This window comes from Manacus vitellinus, unplaced genomic scaffold (genome assembly GCF_001715985.3).
Source record: "Manacus vitellinus isolate BGI_N305 unplaced genomic scaffold, ASM171598v3 scaffold_22_pilon, whole genome shotgun sequence".
NCBI classification, from domain to species: Eukaryota; Metazoa; Chordata; class Aves; order Passeriformes; family Pipridae; genus Manacus; species Manacus vitellinus.
This window is the reverse complement of record NW_021939632.1, coordinates 1180761-1203805: the sequence shown is the minus strand read 5'-3', so window position 1 is coordinate 1203805 and position 23045 is coordinate 1180761. Positions and strand designations below refer to the sequence as shown.

The window sequence follows — 23045 nt, the reverse complement described above, 5'->3', positions numbered from 1 at the left end:
CCATATACTTGTTTTTTATATGAACTAAAAATATTCCTATCAGACTACATTACAGATAGACTAAGTAGTGGGAACCACTCTAATGACTGTTGGTTAGTAAGGAGCAATTTCTTACAGCTGACAGTATCTCCTTATGTAAACAAAAGCTTTCAAGAGATTACCAAAAAAGCCTACTTGGTCAAATGATTCTACTTTATTTAAGCTTCTTTAATTAAATGAGATCAATATAATTAATTTTGTAAGATCAGGAGGATCATTTTTGCTTCTCTCCCCCCTTTTCAGACTGTTAGTATTTTTAATGGTGAAGATCTGCAAATTGTCTTGTCTCTGCAACAAAAAACTTTTATTTAAAGCCATCAGTGCCAGTCAAAACACAGGATTAAGGAGTACTTGTTTTATGACTGAACCATAAAAAGATCTTTAATCCTGTTATTACTAGTTAGCAGGCATTGCTAATTCCATTTGACAGATTTCAGATAAGCAAATATCTCAGAAGGATACTCACTGATGTGCCACTGACTGCTGGCTGCCTCGGCTTTATTGCCCATTCATTTCATAAAGCGGCTTTGTCTCCATCCTCAGCCAGTTCTCAGTCATCCTCTGAACATCCTCACAGTCTTCTTAGCCTACTCTGTCATACAAAGTTTCCCTTCTTTCCTCACCACTCCTGACACGTGCTCCTTCAACTTTGAAATCTACTCCAAACCCCAATATTTATTTTTTTTTGAACACCTGTATTGGAACACTTTAAAGTTCTTGAAAACCCTCAAAGCCACCTAGTGGCTCTCTCTCTAGCAAGCCTCACACTCATTGCTTATGTGAATTAACATAAAAAATGATGAATTTATGTTCCTTTGCAAAACACTTATGAGGTACAACCATTCATGTTCCTTGACATAACTAAAGTGCACATAAATGCACATGGATGATTTAGGGTTGGTGCACTGGCTTTGCACTCACTGCCTATAGCATTTCAAAAGATCTATATCCCCATGCTTGAGCCTGTAAAAATATCTTAGGAAGATCCAACATTATGGTTACTAATTTAATCTCATTCTGGGTATTTATTATATTCCAAGAGGTGCCAGGAAGCCCCTGAACTGCTGTTTATACCGACAGGAATGGCCCATGCTCACTTCCTACAGTGACGTTGCCCACCCCTGCAGTCAGGGCTGCATTCCCCTCCATTCCTGAACATGCCAAAGTGCTCATCAGTAATTATTTAACTCATTCACCACTTGGAAATAAGGACTTGGGAACTAAAATGTTGATTTCTGCAGCAAAACAGGCAGCAGAAGTGTAATAGGAGTGATAACATTACTGTGAAGGCTACTTAGTCGTGGCCTGAGAGGCTCTTCACTTTCCTCTCTGTAAATGTAGGTGGTGGATTCAATTAAGCACAAGTACTTTGTGTAGCCACAAAATCCAAACTCTCATCTGACACTAAGTGCCAAGAAAGGTATTTCTAAAAGGCAGACTCACTGTGAATTCTTCTCTCCAGTATAATATTTATATGGTACAAAAATGTACCTTTTATATAACTCTAAAAATACTGAAATTTTAATAGATCACCTCTTGCAATTAATTCTGTTCACAAGATTGTGAATAGATCTTGTTTTCTCTAGCATTTCCACCTACAACACTGACCAGCAACAAAAGGTGGTATCAAATGTAAAGTGACTTAAGAAGGAAAACAGACACTGGTTTTATTTTATGCAGATTTTCACAAGCCCATCAACTAAGAGTAGAAATGGAACTATTTCGTAGCTGAAACATGCAAAAATCTCCTACACCAGACTGCAAAGCAGAGGAAGTCTTTAAATGTCAAATCCTCCCCTCCCTGCCCATCACCTAATTTCCTTTTCTTTACTTCACACATTTTTCTCTTTCTTGCTCAATTTAAACATTGCCACCAAGCTTCCTGGTGAAAACTCCTTACAGGTCTACTTTATGCTGCACTAAAATGTATTTCCAATATTTTCTTTCAAAAACACAGAGACTAGATGAAAATTTTCATTTTTCAGGAAGTGGCTGCTGATGTTGATTATTTGCAGTACAACAATACACAGAGGCTGAATTTATGAGCCACAATTTGATTTTTAAAATTGAGTGAAAGAGAGAGCAAGTGACTGGGAGAGAATTCAGACTACTACTTTTCCTATAATAGAGATTCAAACTCTCAAATACTGCAAGTTAGTAAGGAAATCATGACACTGAAATTAAAACAAACAAAAGTATTCTTGGAGCAGAATCTTGAAAACACATGTGCATTACCTGACTCCAGTAAGTAAAATTAAATACATTCCCAAAGGTTTCCAGGGTGGGGACTTCACACATTTCATCATTTTGTATATTGTGTTTTAAGCAATGTCACAGGAACCAAAAATTTCCCTTGCTAGTCTATCTCCACTCAGGTATCTGAGAGCAAGTAATAGTAAAAGGGTTTTTCTCAGTATATACTTGGGTCTATTTACTACATCACAAGTACTAAATTGTTGACTGCAACTACTGAATCTTCCCAAACTGCTAAAAGAGGAGTTACTAACTGTGTATCAGACAGGTATTCTCATGAATACATCAGTGGCTTTGTGCTCAAAATGCTTTCACAGCTTTCAGCCATGACAATAAGAGAATATATTGAAAAAGGCATAAAGTGGAACCAGGATATGCTATCATATATGAAAATTATTATTATGCTGTTTTGAACCACTTAAACACATCTTTAACAAGTATTTTTAGACAATTGAAAGTAATTTTTTAGTTAGGCCTTCAGGTAATAATGCTGTGAGGATAAATGTCAAAATCTATTGCCTTCCAAATTATTTGTCTTTTTGTTTTCCTATAGATTTTGCACAGCTAATCACATCAAGTCTTAAACCAAATGGAAAAAAAACCACAGAACATTTCTTAAATTATTTTATTAATTATTTTCCAATTAATGACAAACACCTGCAGGAATGCTTTGGATTAGTGAGAGACTGATTCTTAATAATGCTCACATTTATTTCAGCTGACTGTAAAGAATCTGAGGCTCTGCTTGCTCTAATGTTCTACCACAGCACTAATCCTTCTCCTTTTTCCACATCTGGCAGCCTCTAAAGTACTTTTTTCATAAACCTTCTTCTAAATTGATTTCTTCCAAAACACTTATTCATTGTTTGCAACACGTTTCACAATTGCACTGTTTGATTTCAAGCTGAGGTCTTCAGCAGAGCACCCAGTCCGAGTAGTTCCAGATGGCAGACAGCTGTGAAAACAGAGACATTCAATCTCCCAGCCGAACACAAACCCGGTGCCAGTAGCTGGAGAGGCCCCCTGTGTGTCTTTAATCACTCCAAACACTACAGGCAGAGAAAAGCCACTAAATTACAGAAAAATACTCCACTTTTTCCCATTAGGAGCTCCACTGAAGCCTCCTGCATGGGCACATCCATGCTCAATCCCTCCTCTGATTGCAGGGTAGCGTTTCAACAACAGCACAAGCCTTTTAAACTCCACCTGGGCAGCAGCAGCAGCTTTCTTGGAGCTCTGTTGGAATCACTGTGTGATCACCTGCCCTTCACAGAGACACTGAGTTTGAGCGAAGCAGGGCTGGGACCTCCCTGCAAAGAAGGGGCAGTTTCTCCAGCAGGGTCTACCAGCAGCCCATTATCCCTGGCAGCAGAGACGGAATCGCAATCGGATATTTGCACATGTCCTAGAAATTCATCCAGACAGCAAAGTTCAGACTTGTACTTATATCCAAAAGCCGAGTTTTCTTTAGGGGTAGAGAAACAAAGCTGCAGCCTTTGCTGACACAATTTATCCCCTTCCCTGGAACCAATCATCAGTCACTCTACTAGAGAGAGTCAAATTTCTCTCAAAACTCTTGTTAGGGTGGTGGCCTTAACAATCTAGCATTAATCCCTTCACTAACTTATGCATGGATAAACTTATTTTATTATGAATATAAAAATATGAATATAAGGGAGTTTACCATGCAGCAAGTTCTTAAAATAGCTTATGCAATCACTAATCCTACAGGTACCATGTGCCTGGAAGCGGGCATGTGGCGTGGCTCCGGCCTGGCCCGGCAGCGGTGAACTTGCCACCAGCTGCCACATGAGAGGAGCCCCAAAGAGAAGATACAAGGACTCACTGAAACAACATCTCAGCCTTGGCCATATTGATCATCATAACTGGTCTACTCTGGCCTCCAATCGGGAGGCCTGGAGACACACCATCTATAACGCTGCGGATGCTTTTGAGAAAGCACACAGGATCACCCTTGAGGAGAAAAGACAACGCAAAAAGAATGGTGCCTTGCAGAATATACCATCTAAGGAGTCTTTCTGCTGTGCCTTTTGCAACCGGACATGCCTGTCTCGTATTGGCCTTTTTAGCCACCAACGTGCTTGTAACAAACGTGGGTAGAGCCCTCCCCAAATCTTCATTCGCGAAGCCCAGCCATGATGATGATGAGGTACGATGTATTGCTACTGCTGTTCCCCAATACAAGAGGGGTCTAGAAGCAACATCACTCACTCATGTCATGCTTGGCCCAAAGTGAAGGTAGGTCTCCCCACTCTATACCACAACCAGGAAAACTTGTTGGCCGTGTCACACTTCTTAGTGTAGTGTGGCCATGGTTTAAAGCCATGGAAAGGTACAGATGTCCCATAAGGCATAACTTTGCAGATCGTCAATTTAATATTCCCACATTATCTGATGTAAAATGACAGCAGAAGTCACTAACAACTAACAAATAAACCAGAAAAAATGAGTCAGCACAAACATTAAAACTGTCTTGATATTTATCATTGAGAAAACTTGGGCACCTCTCCCATAACAGTTAACATATCAGGGATTTATTTTCCTAACTTACTGAGTGAATCTTTCTAATTAATCCTCCAGAGTTTGACCATGGCAGATTTATTTGACTTCCTGATTGATGTCATCCACACAGATAATTTTGTCATCAACAATAATAACAGAAATATGTAATGCTAACTGCAAGGGTCAGTGGGCTTTACATGGTTTACCTTTATATTTTTAAATTTTAACAGCTCCTGAAATTAACTTTTCAAGATAAAAAGATAACACACAGACTCCAGCATTTTGCTTGGAAAGAAAAGAAATAGTGGAGTGTGACTACTAGTATCATTTGGCATTACATGGATTCATCAGGACTAACACCTACTTGAAGGAAGGTGCTAACCAAACTCTAAAGCTGCAGAGCAGATACAGCTGGAAAGGAAACAAAGAAGACATCTGTATCTATAGGTCTGGTTAAAAAAATCCATACAACAAGTACTGATCTCTTTCTGTACAGGTGAGAGTTCTACCTGTGAGCCGAGAAAATAATTTTTCCACAGAATCTCTGACCAACATATATATAAATAACTACTTCAACTTGGAACAACTTCAGCACTCCCACTTAATACCCCAGAGAATGTGACAATCTTCCTTACCTTTCACATGGAAAATGTGAGCTACAACAAGACTAAGGAATTTCTGATTATGCCCAGAAGGAGACCTTCTGGCGTTCAGGAAATACTTCTGCTGCAGAACTCCCATAGTTGCTAATGACAGAGCTAAAGACATCAACCTAAAGGCTCTTCAGGCAGCCCATCTCTGGCTATATTTCTGTGTGACCTTGGCAAGGACACAGAGTTCACCACTCCCTGGACTAGCACAGGTGTCTTCAGAGCACAACATTCTATATAACAGACAACTCAACTGCACTTTTTGCTCTATGCAGAAGGGTAAGTGTTTTACTGATGCAGAAACCAGTGTCATCCTGCGGACCCACATAGTCTGGCTAACCAGCTGACTCCACCATCATCAAGGCTGATAGCTACATCTCTGCACAGGTTCTGTCTGACTTAATTCCTAAGCATTCAGCAAAATTCCATCCCTTCTTCTTGTGAGACTGCCAGCTAATTAGTTGGATAATTAATTCTTCAAAAACTTCAAGATGCTATTCCATCTGGGCTTGCCTCTTACCATTTGTTCTGTCTCTGTCTTACCATATATTAACCAGGGCCAAATCCAGCTGCCTTCAGTTGGATCATTCACTAAAATTTCCAGACGAAATATGTTTTCTTGCTAACAACTGTTAAAACAAATAATTTCAGCTATTCATGAGACAGAAGAAAGCCAAATAAAGAATACTTTCTTAGTTGCCCAGCAAATATTGTACTTTGCTCTTCAGAGATTAAACCATGACTTCTCCAGTTTCATGTGCAGTATCAAGTTGGCACAGCACTGTTCCAATGTTTAACTCCAGACTGGGAAGAGAAAGAAGATCCCATCACCCATGCAGCAGCTGTATTTCTCCTGGTTCTGAGTTCATGTTGGAGTACAAGGCAGCACAAAGCACACAGTAATGGGAGAGTCACAGAACAGAATCACAAAAACATTTAGGTTGGAGAAGACCCCTAAGATCGTTGAGTCCACCACTAACTATGTCCCTAAGAATGAGACTCACTTCTTAACCTAGCTAGGCCACAGCTGAAGGTGTGCCATATGCATGTGCAGTTTAAATAGCTTTCATACAGCCAGTTTAACCAGCAGTTAACTACCAGTTAAAACCCAGAGTTGAGGATACTGGCACAGAGCCCTCAAATTTAAATGATACAAGTAAAAATTAGCTTGAAGTTAAATAGAGTCATCAAAACTTTCTTGGCAGTGTTTATACTGCATGATAATATGTATGCATACAGACTTATTATATATATCCAAACAGTCAATGTTCTTTGCTTCTTGGACAACATGCTGCTCGATATGAAAAGTTCAGCACAAGTGGGACCTCAAATTAAAAAAAAAAAAACAAAACAACAAACTTTAACTTTTTTTTTTTATTCATTTTTATAAAAACCTGTGGTTTCAACTGCTACTGTTGTTTTTACCACAATTATGGAAAATGCAGATATCCATGCACTTAATTGGATTTGTAAATATTGGAACTTACTTCGGACTACAGGAAGAAACTAAAATCAAATCCCTTCATCCACATGGAAACAATTTGGTTGCCATTTTTCAACACCTGCTCTCAAAGTAACAAGTTTGTTTTTCATTTAAGTACTTAAAATATTTGTTATCACTTTCTGGTTGACATATCTGGAAAATTATACAAATAGCTCCACTTCAGAAACTTACAAATAGTTTTCATCAATTTAAAAATACTGCAAATCACCCATAATATCTGCCAGTGCATTAGCTTTCAAATAAATACCTGGCTTGGCATCTTCTCTACCACTATTTAGCATCCTCCAAAGTTCTGATAGACACTTTTTTTCTAATAGAGCCACTGATTACGTTATTTGTAGTCACAGTGTCTGCTCTCTTCTTCAAGTTCAAACTGAGCAAACATTTTCTTGTCATCTGTAATTTCACTTACTATACCCCTGGGTCTCACAGCCTTAAACTGAGATTGCCAGACCACTATACCCACAGCTACAGAAGGTGAGGACCCCTTCCTGCCCTTTTTCCTTGCCAAACTCTTATTTACTTGAAGCAGCTTCTCACTGAAACAAGGTGTACTTAAGATTATGTGCTTTGTGTGTCAATGCAACAACAGTATAACTGCTATTTTCTTTTTTCCCCTCACAGAAAAATAAATGCTCATTTTAGGAAGAAAACATCAGTCAGAAGAACTGGACATGCAGTGTTATACAGGAACAGTTTGTTATACGAATCTAGGAGTTCCATGACGGCAATCTAAACCTCTGGTCTGTATCAAAGCTGCTCTGTGGCCAAGAGCCACACAAGGCACATGCTGCAGTGAGCCACAGACATCCTTCAGGTCTCTATTTGGCTGCAGGAAAGAAGTGGCTTTTCCTGTGCTCTGTGATGAACTGGTGTTGTGATGTCATTTGGCTCATTTCTACCTACAGCTTGAGACTCAACACCCATTATCAACATAACTCCACTGGCACAGGGGTCACTCAAACTGTTCATGGGCTGCAGGCACAGTAAGGATGATGGGCACACCACCAAACTTCCTGTGACAATGCTCTGGAAATCACTGTTTCCAAATTAGGTTTTAATTTACTGTTCCATAAAAGGGAACAGTATATATGTTGCATACAAAATTACATTGACAAACCAGACTTCTAGGAGGTACTTTGCACTTGTTGGAAAAGCAGTAAGATAAAGGGCCAGTGTCTAGCATTCTTGCCCACAGTAATCAGATGTGGAAGAAGCTCCATGGTAATGAACAGGAACAATCACACATCAAGAGGCAAGTAAAATGCAAGGTGGTAAACTAAACCCAAAACAGTTATAATGCATTTCACTGGTGCAACTGATTATTCTGCTAATGCCTCCCTTACAGGTCCTGCAGCGATCTCCAAAACCAATTACTATATTTCAGATAATACAAAACACAGAAAAGTGGCTTATAAAGCTTCTATAATTGTGAATTTTAGGAGGTTAGAGTATTCATCAGTGACTTTGTGAGTTACAATTACACAGACTTTTTCCAGAAGTCTTTTTTTTCCCATATCTTCCAAATTTTGTATCCAGATCACATATGGTACAGAATGACAATTTCAAGGAAAGTTTTATGGAACTGTATTGCAAAGCAGCTTTCTGTTATATTCATTTCCCCTACATTATATTTGTAAGCTATTTAGATCATGAGTTCCCACAAACATGATTTCAGGCTAAAATGTCTGATACAGTTTGCAATACAGCTGCTTTGCAAGTCTTCAGAAGTGTAGAATGGCTCTGACTTCCTCTGTGCAGATTATTTTTTCTTTTGCAGCTCAATCTATACTGGTATAAAATTTTCAGAGCTCTTCAGCTCTGACTTGCTCCAGCTCTTACCCCATACTTCCATGTGCACAGAGACCACTAAATTATGCAGGTACTGGGCATTGCAGGTACCATCAGCTACCTAAGCAATGCATGGCAGTAGAGAAATTCTAACCCTAAAAGATCTATTTTCCAAAATCATCAGACACATTGCAAATTATCCAGAAACCAAACAATAGATAATAACAAAATTATTATAATTGTAAGCAATAATAACTATATTTACTCTTAAAGGTACCAATTTTCTAAACATAGTGATTGACCTGGGCAGCAATTTTTTCAGAGGAAGCTTTCAATCGGTTTGATTTGTCATAATTAAGGCAGAGAGGAAGTAGCTGTTGATCAGTATGGAACATGTAGACCTCAAAACACATACACCCCAATGCCATGTACCCCCTTTTTTTTGGTGTCAGTTATGATATTTTATTTTTGTGGTCATCAAGCTGCCAGACAGAGAGCATGAAGAACAGAAGACTGAAGCACCACTTTTCTTCTGTCTAGACTAATGCCACTGCATCACATTAATGTGTTAGCACAATCATTTCTGAACAACTGCAAACAATCTACAAGGCTATTATATTTAATTGCTATTTGGATAGTTTATAAATCTACTGTAAACAATAGCAAGGATACACTCATAATGAACCCATAAGATTAGTTACTAATGTCATGACATAAACCAGGCCATGAACTCAGAGAGTATCAGCAACTCCGTGGTAACTCTGATGTTTATGTCCTTGATTTCCAATAAATGCTGCAATGCATTGCCCTCTTTTGTTTCAATACACATTAATTATGTTGCTTTTCCAATGATATTGGATCAGGACACTCACTAAATTCACACCCTGCCTAATCCCATGACAGCTTACTCATGAGCCCAAACGCTGTGCTTTGTATGTTATACAAATAAAATCACATATAATATCTGAACTACAACCTACACAAAAAAGCAGCTTAATACATCTTTGTGATTGCACAGAGGATCACAGTAAGGCTGTCTTGCCCCCATGGAGCTGCCTGAAGAACTGCCCTGGCTGCAGCACTGTGTAAAATGTCATTGAGGATTGGTCTGCTCAGCCCTTTAGTCTTTGCCTAAGTGATGCATATAACAGAATTATCCATAAACAGTGTACGCTCAGGAATTCACACTCCTTGTTACTCATACTTACTAAAAGTAAGTGACTAATGAGCCGGCATGGAAGAGTGTGAACAGAAATGCAACTCTTACATGCATGGGTTACTCTTACTGACTTATAATAAAATCATAATCTGCCCTTACCATAAAATCTTTTAAAATTATCTCTAGTATTTTGAAGGATCATCTCACACTGATATCAAGCGTTTAATTATGCCCACACGGATCAATCTGTACCATGCTAAACAGGAAAAATTTCAGCCTAGTTACTCCAAAAGAAAAAAAGCAATGTTGGATGACAGAGAAATATGTAGGGTAACTGTAAGGGCTCAGGGTTAGAGGAGGAATTTTCTTTTTTCTTTGACAAAGTGTAAGGAAGTAGCATCCTAACAGCAAGGACCGAAGTCAAAAGATAGGGAATTGAAAATGCTGAGCTGTAAAGTCATGTTTACATTTTCTACTATTCTTAGGGTGGTAGGCAATCCCCGAGAACTTTGTAAATTGTGCAAATACCAAAACAGACTGGGATGCCTCTAAGCACCTTCTACATGAGAAACTCCAGCAGGATTCAATACAAAGCTTCGTCCTTTCACCTACTATTGCTGACCCAGCTCATCTTGTTGTATGATGCATGTGCCTTCATCTCCCCATTGCGCAGTGTTCAAGTTGCCAATTGTCTTTATAATGGTTCAAAATTTTAGTGTATGACATCTACCTGTAAAGACTCCACACAGACACTAAATACAATGCAAGAAAGACAGTTTGTCTTAAAACATCTCATTAGGAATGTGACAAACAGGAATAAGGAAATTTTTAGTAGCTCTTATAACAGCATTTCTGTTTGGAACAGTTCAGAGTCTGGGAAACAACTTGAAAGCAGATACTTGCTTTCTTTCCACACAAAACTCTTCCCTTGTATTTCTGTACATGTACTGCAACCTGCCATAAACGATGCAGGAAATCAATGCTTCGTTTTCTCTTAGGTATCAACAGTATACCTGACTTTTTAATCCTTATTCTCCAGGGCTGCCTTGGCCTTGAAGTTGTCAGTGGTTATACACTTTCCACAACTACACATCCACAAACAGTTCTTTGCACTTCACTGTCTGGCTCAGGCTAAGTCAACATGAAAACCTAAGTCACCTTAACACAGTGCAGTAAAAGTTTAATTGGCTCTGGTCCTTCAGCACAAACACAGTGGGGAAGTCATAACCCCATTGCAGGAAAAAAAACCACATGCAAGGACATTTATGGGTTGGTGATGATGGAATTTAATGTCTCTTTTTCAAGAAGGACTGGGCTAAAATAAAGAGAAAGAGCCACCAAGAGCACTGAACATGCCCAAAGTTGTGTGGTCATAATCTGTCAAGGGTTTTTTTCTTCTCATCACAGTTGTCATGCTTATAAAGATTCAACAGGGAGTCATGACATCATCATCCATGAAGTATATACAAGTTTTACTTTTTGTTTTTTTGGGGGGTTGTTTGTTAGTTTTGTTTGTGAGGTGTTTTTTGTTTGTTTGTTTTGGAGTCTTTTTTGCTTGTTTTGTTGGGGTTTTTATTAATAACAAGGACTGTCTACTCTATTCTTATGGGTAAAATCCTGGTTGACTGATGTAAAGAGCCTGCAGGATGAGGTGGAAAATTTGTCACATCCATCTTTTACACCCATCCTGAGGTGTATCATAGCCTTTTTTAAAATATTAAATATGAAGTGACTACATGAGTATACGTTCCATGGATATAATTAAGTCTGCAAAGTTTTTGGGCAGAATTTTTGAGTTACGTGAAAATACAGTCCATAATAAAACCTAATCTTTTTCAACTCTGATTTAGCTAAAGGTTCAATCAGATTACAACCTCTCTTCTCATTGACTGTGCTTCACAGTTTTTATGGGTAGCTATTCCTAAAGAATTTTAGACTTCTGAAATACAATTTTCATATTTCTGCATTACAGAAAGCCACACATTTTTCACACAAGAAGCACAGTGGTTCTCTTTTATGAGCCATTGGACTTGCAGTTAATATTAGCTAACAGACGGAAGTGTGAATATTCAGATATGTTTTGTTACACACGCACATGTTGAACAACATGATAGTCTAGACGAGAGGTGCATATTGCTGTTTTCATTGCTCCCTGAAGGCTGCTGCATGGGAAAGTCCTGAAGACTGCTCCTATCAAATGTGTGTGTCTATGCTTGTTTGTGTGTGTCTTTGTGGGACTATATATATATATAAATACAAAAATATAAATATATATATATACATCCGCATAAGTAAGTATGTGAAAAAAAAATTTGCCCTCTAGCACAATGATATCCCAAATTTTCAATATATTTGCTTACAAAAGAGTTATTGATACAAGACTGGATAGAAAAGCATGTTACCTGTGTGCATGGCTTACATACTGATTCAAATATTAGCTGCATGGTAGATCAGCGATAAGAAACAGATACAATAAGGACCAGGGAAAAGGGAAAGGAAACATCTTTTATCTGCCCTCTCGATTTATTTGCTATAAAGCTGCTGGGCCTTTTACCGTTCTACATGAAAAACAGTAGTAGAGGAATAATGCTCCTATAAAACATGATTTTCTCATTATTACTTCACCTCTTTCAGATACAGCCAAGTAGCTATTCTCACAAAGGGATAACAGTATCCAGTCCTTAACACTCATATTTTTAAGTTGCTTTTGATAACAGGACATGTTCATTGCCTTTCACCAACCAAAATGATGAAGCATCTTCTTTGCTCAACTTAGCCTTGCTTCCATTTACAATACTCCTGCTCTCTAGAGCTCACAAATCTTTTACTGAATATATCCAACCTTGATATGTAAAAATGTATTTTTCCCTGTTTTCCAAAACTGCCTACGTTTTCTGGCTGCATTCTCCATTCTCCTCTTCTGAGATGGGGAAAACTGCTTTCATATTGAGTATCACTTTTGAAACCACAGAACACTCATTAAATGCTCCTCCAATCTATACTTCAGTGGAGTTGGCACCTAGAAATTAATAATTGAAAATGTAAATTAGTTCAATAGAATATCTTCAGAGAAACTAATTTTTTTTTCCTGTGAAGAATACTTTGAATTGAATCATTTAAAAGAAAAAACAAAAAACATTTAGATTTTGTAATCCTAGCTCAACAAATCCAAGAGAAAATCCAATGTGCAGCAGCAAGACAGTTTTACTTAATACTCTTAGGTAACTCTAATTCTTCTGTGGAAAAAAAATATTGTCCATGCTCACCATGATTCCGATAAAAAGCAGTTTTTGTATAAAAAATAAAGCAGCATAAAACTTCTAGTTTTATTAGCATGTATGCTAATAAGTGGCTTTCGTATCATTTCATAACAGGATCTGACCATTTAGCACATTTTATCTAACACAAAAAAATACCAGAATGCCATCTTGCAAAATAATACATATTCTGACTTTAGCTGCTGGTCAAAAATTGCCATTAAAACAATCTTTTTGTGTGCCTTTTTTCCGTAAGTATTTCTCATTCTTTGTTCAAATCCTCAGTCTCTGATACAGTAAGTTTCCCAGCTGGAAATTAGAAATGTAATGAAAACATTTGAAAGAGAAAAAGATTTATTAGTCTCCTTAATTTCTCACTGCCTTCACAAAGATATGACTTCAGCATTTGCTAGAGTTATGGTCAAATCCCTTAAAGACTCAACTGAGTGGGCAATGCTAAACCATACATGTTCCCTTTCTTCATAAAAACATCCTCACCAAGACAAAGGGTCTCCAAATATGCTTTGAAGTTCTGTAAGGAACCTCTCATATATTTTAAACAAGAACTCATGCCTGAGGCTAATGTCATATTGAAGTATTCTTGTTTATTTCTGGTTTACAGAATAAATTCAAGCAGAGATTTTCCTCTAAGTTTGAACTGCCATTTTCCTCATTAGCATAATCATTAGAAGGAATGATGAAATAAATCCTTGACATTTCCATATGTGATTTTAAGTTACTCATCTAAAGTAGAGTAAGTCAAAAGACCAGAAGACTTTGCAAATAAAAACAGCAGAAGAAATATATTTATTTAGGACTGGTTTCATTAGCATAATTAAGCATCTACTTCATTTGCATATGCAAGTGTTTTTGCCAGGAGGGGGTGCCAAGTACCCACAGCACTAATTACACAAAAAGAAAACACCTGGCAAACATTTTACAGGAAGGTAAGTTACCAGTTTTTATAGCAGTTGTACTTTGCACCTTGATAGGCCAAATAGTAAATGAAGTTCTCAGTAACTAATGTCTGCTGAAGCATGTGTTGAGCAAGGTAGATGTGTAGCATAGTCCTGACAATTCCTCAATCACTAAAACCTGTCTAGTGCTTATCTGGGTACTTGGAAAATAATGTAACACCAATGAACTTTGCTTCTGCAGTATTTCTGTTATCTAAAATGGTCTTTGAAAACTATTGAAAAAAAACCTAAAATTTGGACAAGGAGAAGGCATTTGAAAGGTAATGTTATGTTAATGCAGGAATTCAACAATCTGATAGAGATTTGCATTTTTATGGGGCAACAGATATTGATAGGGGTGTGATGGGCACCTCCAAAGATGACAACCAGGATAAAGATGACTGATCACAAAGGCAAAGGGTAGAGAGTTCTTGAACTGGTGTATTTATTAAGAGCAATTAAAGTAGATTTTACTCTGGTTTTTTGTGAGTTTCTGTTTGTATGCTTGTTTTTAGCTAGTTTTGATACAAGATAAGGTCCTTTTTCCCTGGATTCTTTTTTCATTTTTTTATTTAAAAGCTTCAGCTTCTAAACACTATTTTCAGTGAGTAGCCTGCTCAATTTTTTTTTTTTTAAACAAGAGGACAAATTCTTGTTTTCTGATATTTAAAGTACTTTCTGAAAACTGATGACAGCATCCTGAATCCACAATTCAGCTACAGTCAACAGACTGATCTTTGTGTATACAGGGTAATAGGTAATTCTAAACAATTACAAAAAAAAACATAGTAAAAGCTCATCTTCAGTCCAACCATTTGATAATGCTATGTTTTGTTGATAGCATCAAATTATGACACAGCAAGCTGTCAAACTCCTACCAAATATTTTTAATAATATTTTAATAATATTTTTAATATTTTCTTGACTTCTGCTTTGTTAAAATAGATATTTATTTATGCATAGGCATTCATATGCAAGCCAACAGATCATTACTTATGCTGATCTAACCAAACGTAAAATCAAGTTCCCTTCAAAAATACACTATATATCAAAAGAAAAATGAGCTCAATGCAATAATAACATAAAATACCTGTTATAAATACAAAGGCAAAGTGACTTGCATAGATATATGCTCATAAAATAAAGTGAAATAGAGTGAAGTATTTTATACAAAATACACAACACGTACCACCACCCAGGCAGAAAAACCTTGACGCAAAACTGTTATGAAAAAGCTACATCAAACTGAATAACTTCTACCCAGGCTTGACCAGGATCTACTTGAAGTGGCCAGCCTGATAACTGATGAGGAGAACTGTCTGTATCACGAGAAGCACTGCAGAGGAGCACTACAGCTTAAATACAACACTGCATACACTGGAGACCAGACATCTCCAGTCTGAATTTTTATATTCAAGCTCCTACTGAGATACATCCCCATAGACAGATCCAGACAGAAAGGGCTGCCTCCCCTGTGTCAGCACAAACACATGAAAGCCTTTGCTACAAACTATCAGAGAAGATAGGAGCAACGACCTGAGAACACTGGATAAAAATTGGGTATTTGAACAACAGAGGCCCTTTAAAAAACCCAAAGCATTCTCCTCAGTAAAGCCTTCCCTCCAAGTAGGTAATATCTCCTTCTCAGACACATGCAATGAGGTCTCTAATCAATAAACCGGAGGCAGAAAAATGTTGATGAAACCAATTAGGTCTCTAGTTGTGCTGTTTTGTCTTCCCTGGAAATACTTAATGCTGCAGTGATGGATTCTATAGAAGAGAGGTAAAGAGATAATCAACTGATGTCTTTCACAATTTTAATCAAACATGAGTAATGTAAAGCAAATACATAAACAGCTCTGTAATGTACTAAGAGACAGAAATGGTATTTTAGATCTGGCACAGTTCTAACACAGTTAAAAGACAGCAATTTAAAGAGTGCGACCTTGAAAACAGTTCTCAAAAGTAAGTGCTATGTGACCTTAAAATACATTAATTCATTAGATAAAAGTTTCTTCTCCCCAACGGCAAACATTTTCAATTTCACCACCAAAATGTCATGACTCAAACAGCAGATGTTTCTCTGAGCTTTTCTTTTAATCTTTAAAAAACTCTCTACTCTAGGTAAATAGCAAGAAACTGAAATAACTTGCAAACACTGTGGTACCGTCGAAACAATGGTATTGCAGCCCAGTCACCTGGTATCTGACATAAACCTAACCCTGTCGTTCTTCACTAGGCACAAGTGACCTGCTGTCCCAAGGAGGTAAAGTCTTGCTGTATACTAGATTTCACTGCAGCCATATTCCTTCCTCTGTCCAATAAGCAGTTCCTGGCTTCATGGAAATTTTCCTTCTCAAATATTTCTATTTTTTTTCTCTTTATCTTCTTATGTTATCTATTTGAACCTCTTGACTATTCTCCCTCATTTGAAGCACTCAGGATTCCTGTGTAGGCTGCACTGTTACTTAGGTCCCCTGCAGAACAAAGGACTGGAAATGTCTTATTTTACACTATAGTTTATTTATTGAAAATAGTTGGTCCAAGTCCATGTGTTATCCCCCATACTTCAGATTTAATCCAGGACCTTCTAAATAGTTATAGTGTATAGTTAAGGTCTGTGGTTCAGTCAGACATTATCTGTGCCTTGTGTTTTAAATTTTGTGCTAATTTTGCTGACCTGTCATGGTTATAGTATTGCTATTCATTTCTGCACCACACCTGGATGGGTGTTATTCCCCTTCATTTTAGAGATTTACATACATTTTGTTTATGTGATGGCCACACGGTATGTGCCATGAGTCTTTCTAAATGAAATTGTTGTATATAAAGTTAATGTTCTCCACTTGTTCTTCAACTGAAATAAATGTCTCTTGGAGATTACCCGGGTATCTACTGTTGTAATTTGTTTAGAGTAAGTATTTCACTGCTTGTTTTACTTATGAATTATTTCTATTTTCCTATTATAGGGAAAAGACACATAAGTACTGTTCAGGAAAGTAAACCAGTCATAGTGTGTTTGGCAACGTGGATCCATGAGACTGCATCTTTGCATGCACCCAGATATGTGCCATCAATAGCCACTGATGGATTACTATGATTTAGGGCTCTCCTTTCACAACTTCCTCTGTACTCTATTTCACTGCTGGTTGCTTCCTGTACTTTTTTACTCAAAACTCACTGATACAGTGTTTGTTCTAATGACAAATTTTATAACTGAGAACCATTATGGCAACGTGTCCTCAGTCGCACATCTTTTCTCTGCCTAAGCTATTCTGCTGGAATGATTTCTCTGTCCTGGTTCTGCTAGAGGCAGATGTTCCTTTAGACAGGAGCAACAACCATTATTCACAACAGTCTTTATTCATTCATGCTCCTGCTACATTTTTGGCTTGTTGCTGAAGTGGGAGGGTAATGCAGCAAGGTATTTCTGTCTCTTTATAGACCTCCTTTTACCACATGAGCAGCTTCAAGAGGATATCCTTCTTATTGGCAACTTTTATGGGAGTGACCTTCAGCAGACTGTAATTGCAGGTGTACATCTATGTGACAACACTTGATGTCATTCAGAGTGCACAGAAGATTTTGTGTTTAAAGTTATTATTTCCTAATTCTGCAGACCATATGGCACCATAAAGCCCACAGTGGAGCAGATATTTTTAAAGCATGACATTAACTTTACTAGGGACATTAACAGAGATGAGGAATGTTATTCTCACTCACATATAAATTATGCCAACGTTTTCAAATTTAGATGATTAAGGTTGTACCTAAAATGATCATCTATTTTTTTGCAGTTCTGGGAGTCCACCTGTCTGAAAGTATCCATACACATTTACAGAATGATATTTTAGGTAAAACTCATAAAGACAGCATTATTCTGATTTGTTATTTTTCTGAAGTTTATAATTGGTAAGTCTGACCCTGTTCTTAAGATACATCTCAGGAAAAGAAAAAATTAATTTTTTCAGTAATCACTGCATGCAATTCTAGTTCTACTTTAGATTACTGATCAGAGGTACAGCACAGACAAATCTTATGAATTGCAATTTAATCAAAATATTTTTTACATCTGTTCAGTTTCGCAAATGCTTCTCCCTTCTGCTACAACCTACACAGTTCACCACATTCCATAATGCTGCCTGGTAAATAACCTATGTATTTATTACCATTAATCCTGTCACCATGCTCTCATTATTAATAAATTAATGTGGTTAATTATTAAAACATACCAAACAGGGTTCCAACTACTTTTTACCACCTTCCTCCACTTGCTTAATGCAATACATTTTAAGCAGAAACATTTTTTCCTTTCTAATCATCTTGATGAATGATATAAGCAACAGGGTACATTCTCTAGACATTCAACTTAAAGCCTCTCTGCATGAACAGCTCAGATGTGCAAGGAGGCCCCCGGATCACACCTGTGGGCATTAAGGATGTTATCAGAACACTGTAACAAGGATTATCTGAATTTCTTATCCAGAGAGTTGAAGCTTTAAAAGTCTCTTGCCTTCAACTACCAACAGAGGTCAGCTTAAAACTATTGCTGTTTTAAAAATACAATTTTTTCTTCTCATATTGACTTTGGTCATGATGATCATGGATGATTTCTGTTCATAAAAAATTGTAAAGCTTCTGGAAGAAAACAATATATGAAACATAGCATCTCTGGTTTTTATTATTATGAATTCAGTGTAGCACAACCGACCTTGGCAGTAATTTTCATACTGAAATGAAAACATCACTTTTCATTGAATCCATCACATCCACTTTTGGATGTTAAGCTATTGCTTTTGCCCACAGTTTTCATTGATCTTGCGCTTGAAAGAAAACTTCTCTTCACCTTTTACTTTCTTTGTCACATAGCAGTAGCCATAAAGATGGTATTTCTGAAAATCACTTGAGTGCACATTCAGATGAAGGTGTGATTCTTTCAGCAATTATACAACTTGCTTATTGGGTTCAGACTGGAAAAGCACATTTTTAAAATAAATAAATAAATAAATGAATAGATTTCTTTAAAGCTGTAACAGGAACATAGTAGCACTGTAGAGAAATACATAACAAAACTCATCTTGAGGCTTTTAATTTTGTTTTTACCTCAGTCTGTCTGGAGTTAATACATTTTTAATGACTGTGCTTACCAGTTGCTGTCCATGAATGCCCCAGGCTGCATACTGTAAAACTGAATCCTCTACTTCTGGAGGGTTTAACTCCCAAACTTCCCTTGAAAAAATGGAAACGTTTTTAGTTGAACACACTGGCATCACCCAATGTATAGAACCACTAACATGACATCACGTTGAAAAAACAATGTGACCTACCTTGTGTGTATGTTATAAATCACATATGAAGCTGTATAAGAATAATGAAAAACCTGTTGGAAAAAAAAAGGCCAAGAATTACAAGACTAAATACTGGATTAAATACAGACTAGCATTATGACAGTCACACTCTTTCAATCCCTGTAAACACCAATACCTGTATTACTGAAAGAATGTTTCTACTGAATTAATTATAACCAATAGACCTGAACCATGCTGTAGGAAGGACACACATACTCTCAGTTAATTTAACCAGACACTTGATCAGTAAAACAACTGCACAGAAAATGTCCCAGTCAAAAAAATCTGCATCCTTTTTAAAAAATAGAAACCAAACCAAATCAAGCAAAACACTCCAAGAAAACAAAGCAATTTTTCCTGTATTTTTCATCAAGTTGTGGTCAAAATAACTGCACAGGCATCACAGTCATTTTACTTGAAATGCAGACAGACACAGGGTCATATGGTATTTTTCTGACCACCTGCTATAAACAGTCTGAATGACCTTTTGGGCTGTGGCTCACAGAACAGAAAAACCATGTACTTAGTGGGACTCTGTTTGCTGTGGCTTTCCTTAAATGTGTTTTGGTTTAATTTTGACCATCTGTCTTTGATTTTCAGGGAAGGTTTGTTTTATCTGAGATTTTTTTTTGTATGCAACATTTTAGGTAAAGCAAAGAGGTATCTGTCAGTAAACCTTCCTCATTCAACAGCAAGTTACCAGTGACTTCTGGATTCAAAAACAGTAGGATTCTCTGAGTGGTAGAGAAAACCAAATCTAATGTACAGCCCTTATTCTGCTGTCTTTATTTGTTGAAAATTTTGTTGACTAAAATCAAAAGAATTGCCATTTAAATGCAAAATATCAAGGCCTGATGTATGTGGACCCAGATCTGTGGTAGGGAACAGCATGTTAGAGTGTATAATGTGATGGATCACCACACCAAAGGGCTGAAATCAAAGCAAACTATTACATGTCTCTAAAGTCAAACATTAGTCTACATACATATAGTGAGTAAGAGACATTTTGCTGTCTTGCAGGCTTGGGTGATTGCTTTTAACCTAGCTAATTTCTTCAGCTCTTTATCTTGCATTATGAAAATAGCATAATTCCACAGTATTAATTAGTTTTATTATCAATTGAAATTACTTCATGGTCTTAGAATATAAAGTATATTTGTGAGTAATTATTACTGTACTAAGAAAAGCTCTTCTTTTTCATGCAAACTTCTGTCAGAAAGAAACACCAGACTACATCCACTAGACTTTAGCTTCATGTCTATGGTTACAGTATCTCTATTGGCACATGAAGGACTTATTTCTGGACAGTGCCAGGCTATTTCCAGTTAGATGTGAACAGATACAGCTGTAAAGCTGAAGCCTTGACCTAGAAGATAAATGTGTTGGGAACTCTTTAGCTTATATTATCTGCACCAGGAATCTTTCAGTATCTCCTTCAAAGAGAATACACAAAGGAGGATCCTACATGAACAGAGCCATCAGAATTTGCCACTATGTCACATGAGAGGGTTTCAGAGGTTGTTACTTTGTCTGGAGGCCATTCAGTAACAGAGCCATCTGAAACATCTTTGCACTGACTCCGTTTCCATTATTAGTTCCCTGTCAACATATGTCAAGAATTTAGCTGTCTGATGCTGCAAGAAGCCCACAAAGGTCTCTAAGATTAGTAATAGTACTTTGTGCAACTGTTGAATTTCCCTTCTGTAAAATTTCCCCTTGAGACCAAAAAAAAAAATTCCATTTTCCAAATCTATTGTGATTAACATCAAAATTGTTGCTTCAGTAAGAAGAATCACATTTATATTAGTAATTATGCCCCAAATCCTTTTTAAATATTTTATGTTACAGCTTATGGGAAAGTGTTTGGTCATGCAAGGTACCGGCCTCCTCTGAGAGGTGTGACTAAAACAGAGTCAAATTGTTAAACCATGGTGCTTTCTGCACTGCCAGAGGTTACCCAGAGGGGCATTTGCCAGCAGCTGTAAAAGTGGACAGTCTCATACTGCCAGTTACAAAGAATAGGAATGGATCTCTTGCCCTTCCAGGAAAAGGGAAAAGTATATCAGAGATAATGTGTGGAGGGCTGATAATTATGTAGAATACAAATATTTAAGAGGTAAATTATTAGACAGAATATATTTCAACAAGAAATGCAAAACTAATAAGTCATTCTGACAGCTTTAACAGAAAACATGCTGTAACAACAAGAACAACACTACTTCATATTTCATGTGGAAACTCTCCTCTTGCCTTGTGGTGAAATTTTTGTCTCAACGTTTATGTAAAAATATTAATATCTGTGTTAAAAGTTGAATGAGCTCCACAACAAGTGGAGACCAACACTACAATGCAGTCACTTTCAGACAGGATACCAACATTTTTCTCAAGTTACTCATGTTTTAGTTCTTAACAGGAACACCATGTAGAAATTTCAAGTACAAAGTTTCCTAATTCGTCCTGCTTGCAGTAGCCACATACTGAAACACAATCATTACAGAAATTAAATCAATAAAAAAGGATGTAGAAAATCTTTCTTTTCCAAGTCTGGCTTTTATGGTAAATGCTTAGGAAGCTCTCATAGTTTTGTATAAAAGTTTACCTGCTTGGCTTCCTCTTGAGCAGATCAATGTGGGTTTGGCTGAGACCAAACCTCTTCTGATCCCTAACATACAACACCTGGCATCACACAGGAGGAACCCAGCTGAAGACACTGCATGTGACTAATCACAGGGAGGAGTATCAGCAACCCTCAAACCTCCCACATGGCCACTAGCTGTGTCCTCTTTGGAAGATGCTTGGGGGATTTTGTCCTGCAACTCTTGTTTTGTGGGATGTGAACTAATCAGAAAAAAATCTGACAGTTTATACAAATAAACAGACTAATGCTTACACAGTTAAAGCTCTGGCAGCACTGACCCCACTCATGATGTATTTAAAGTGAAGATTGGTTATTGTGTTATATTCAAATCCAAAGTGCTGTCATTTCTATTCCAAAACGTTTTCAAACACTTTCTTGCACTCCATGTCTTCTAACTGGGGTGCTATCAAAAGACTGAACTACGGTTAATATTTAAACATGGACAGTAAATTACTCCAATCGACTTAAAAAAAAGGGACATACTGTGAAACTGAGGAAAAGGGAGAAAGGTTCTAGTGAAAAATCTTCTCATCTTCTAGGTACAAAGAGGAGAATCAATTAATGAATATGGACACACAGAACATCTCTAAGAAGTGAAGCAGTATAGGAGAGTAAACCCTTTTAAAATAATAAATGCATTACAGTAATTTCTGCACTGTCATATCAGTTGAGGAAAGAGAAAAGAAGAAAATGTCTTGGTATAATTTGTTAAAATAATAATACATGTTAAGGTTGGACACTGCGAGGAGCCTTAACTTCACAAGTGGCATGTGTGATTGCTAGGGTTCAGGTCTTTCTGGTAAGTAAATAACTTGCCTGTTTCCATTATGATAAGCTGGAAAACATTCCCTGTAATGTTACAACTGTGAAAATGGCTTTTATTATCAAACACACAGTATACCTCCCCCCAATATAATTAATTTAATA

General features: G+C 37.1%; 1 protein-coding gene across 1 annotated transcript in view; it reads right to left on the bottom strand.

Moving 5' to 3' along the window:
• Window positions 1-23045, bottom strand: part of DPP10 (dipeptidyl peptidase like 10) — a 213218-nt gene that overhangs the window by 48810 nt on the left and 141363 nt on the right. The window contains exons 5-6 of the mRNA XM_008922956.2: window positions 19460-19512; window positions 19280-19361 (exon numbers count right to left, since the gene is read on the bottom strand). Coding sequence (XP_008921204.1) covers window positions 19280-19361; window positions 19460-19512 — 135 coding nt within the window. The remainder of the gene's footprint in view (window positions 1-19279; window positions 19362-19459; window positions 19513-23045) is intronic.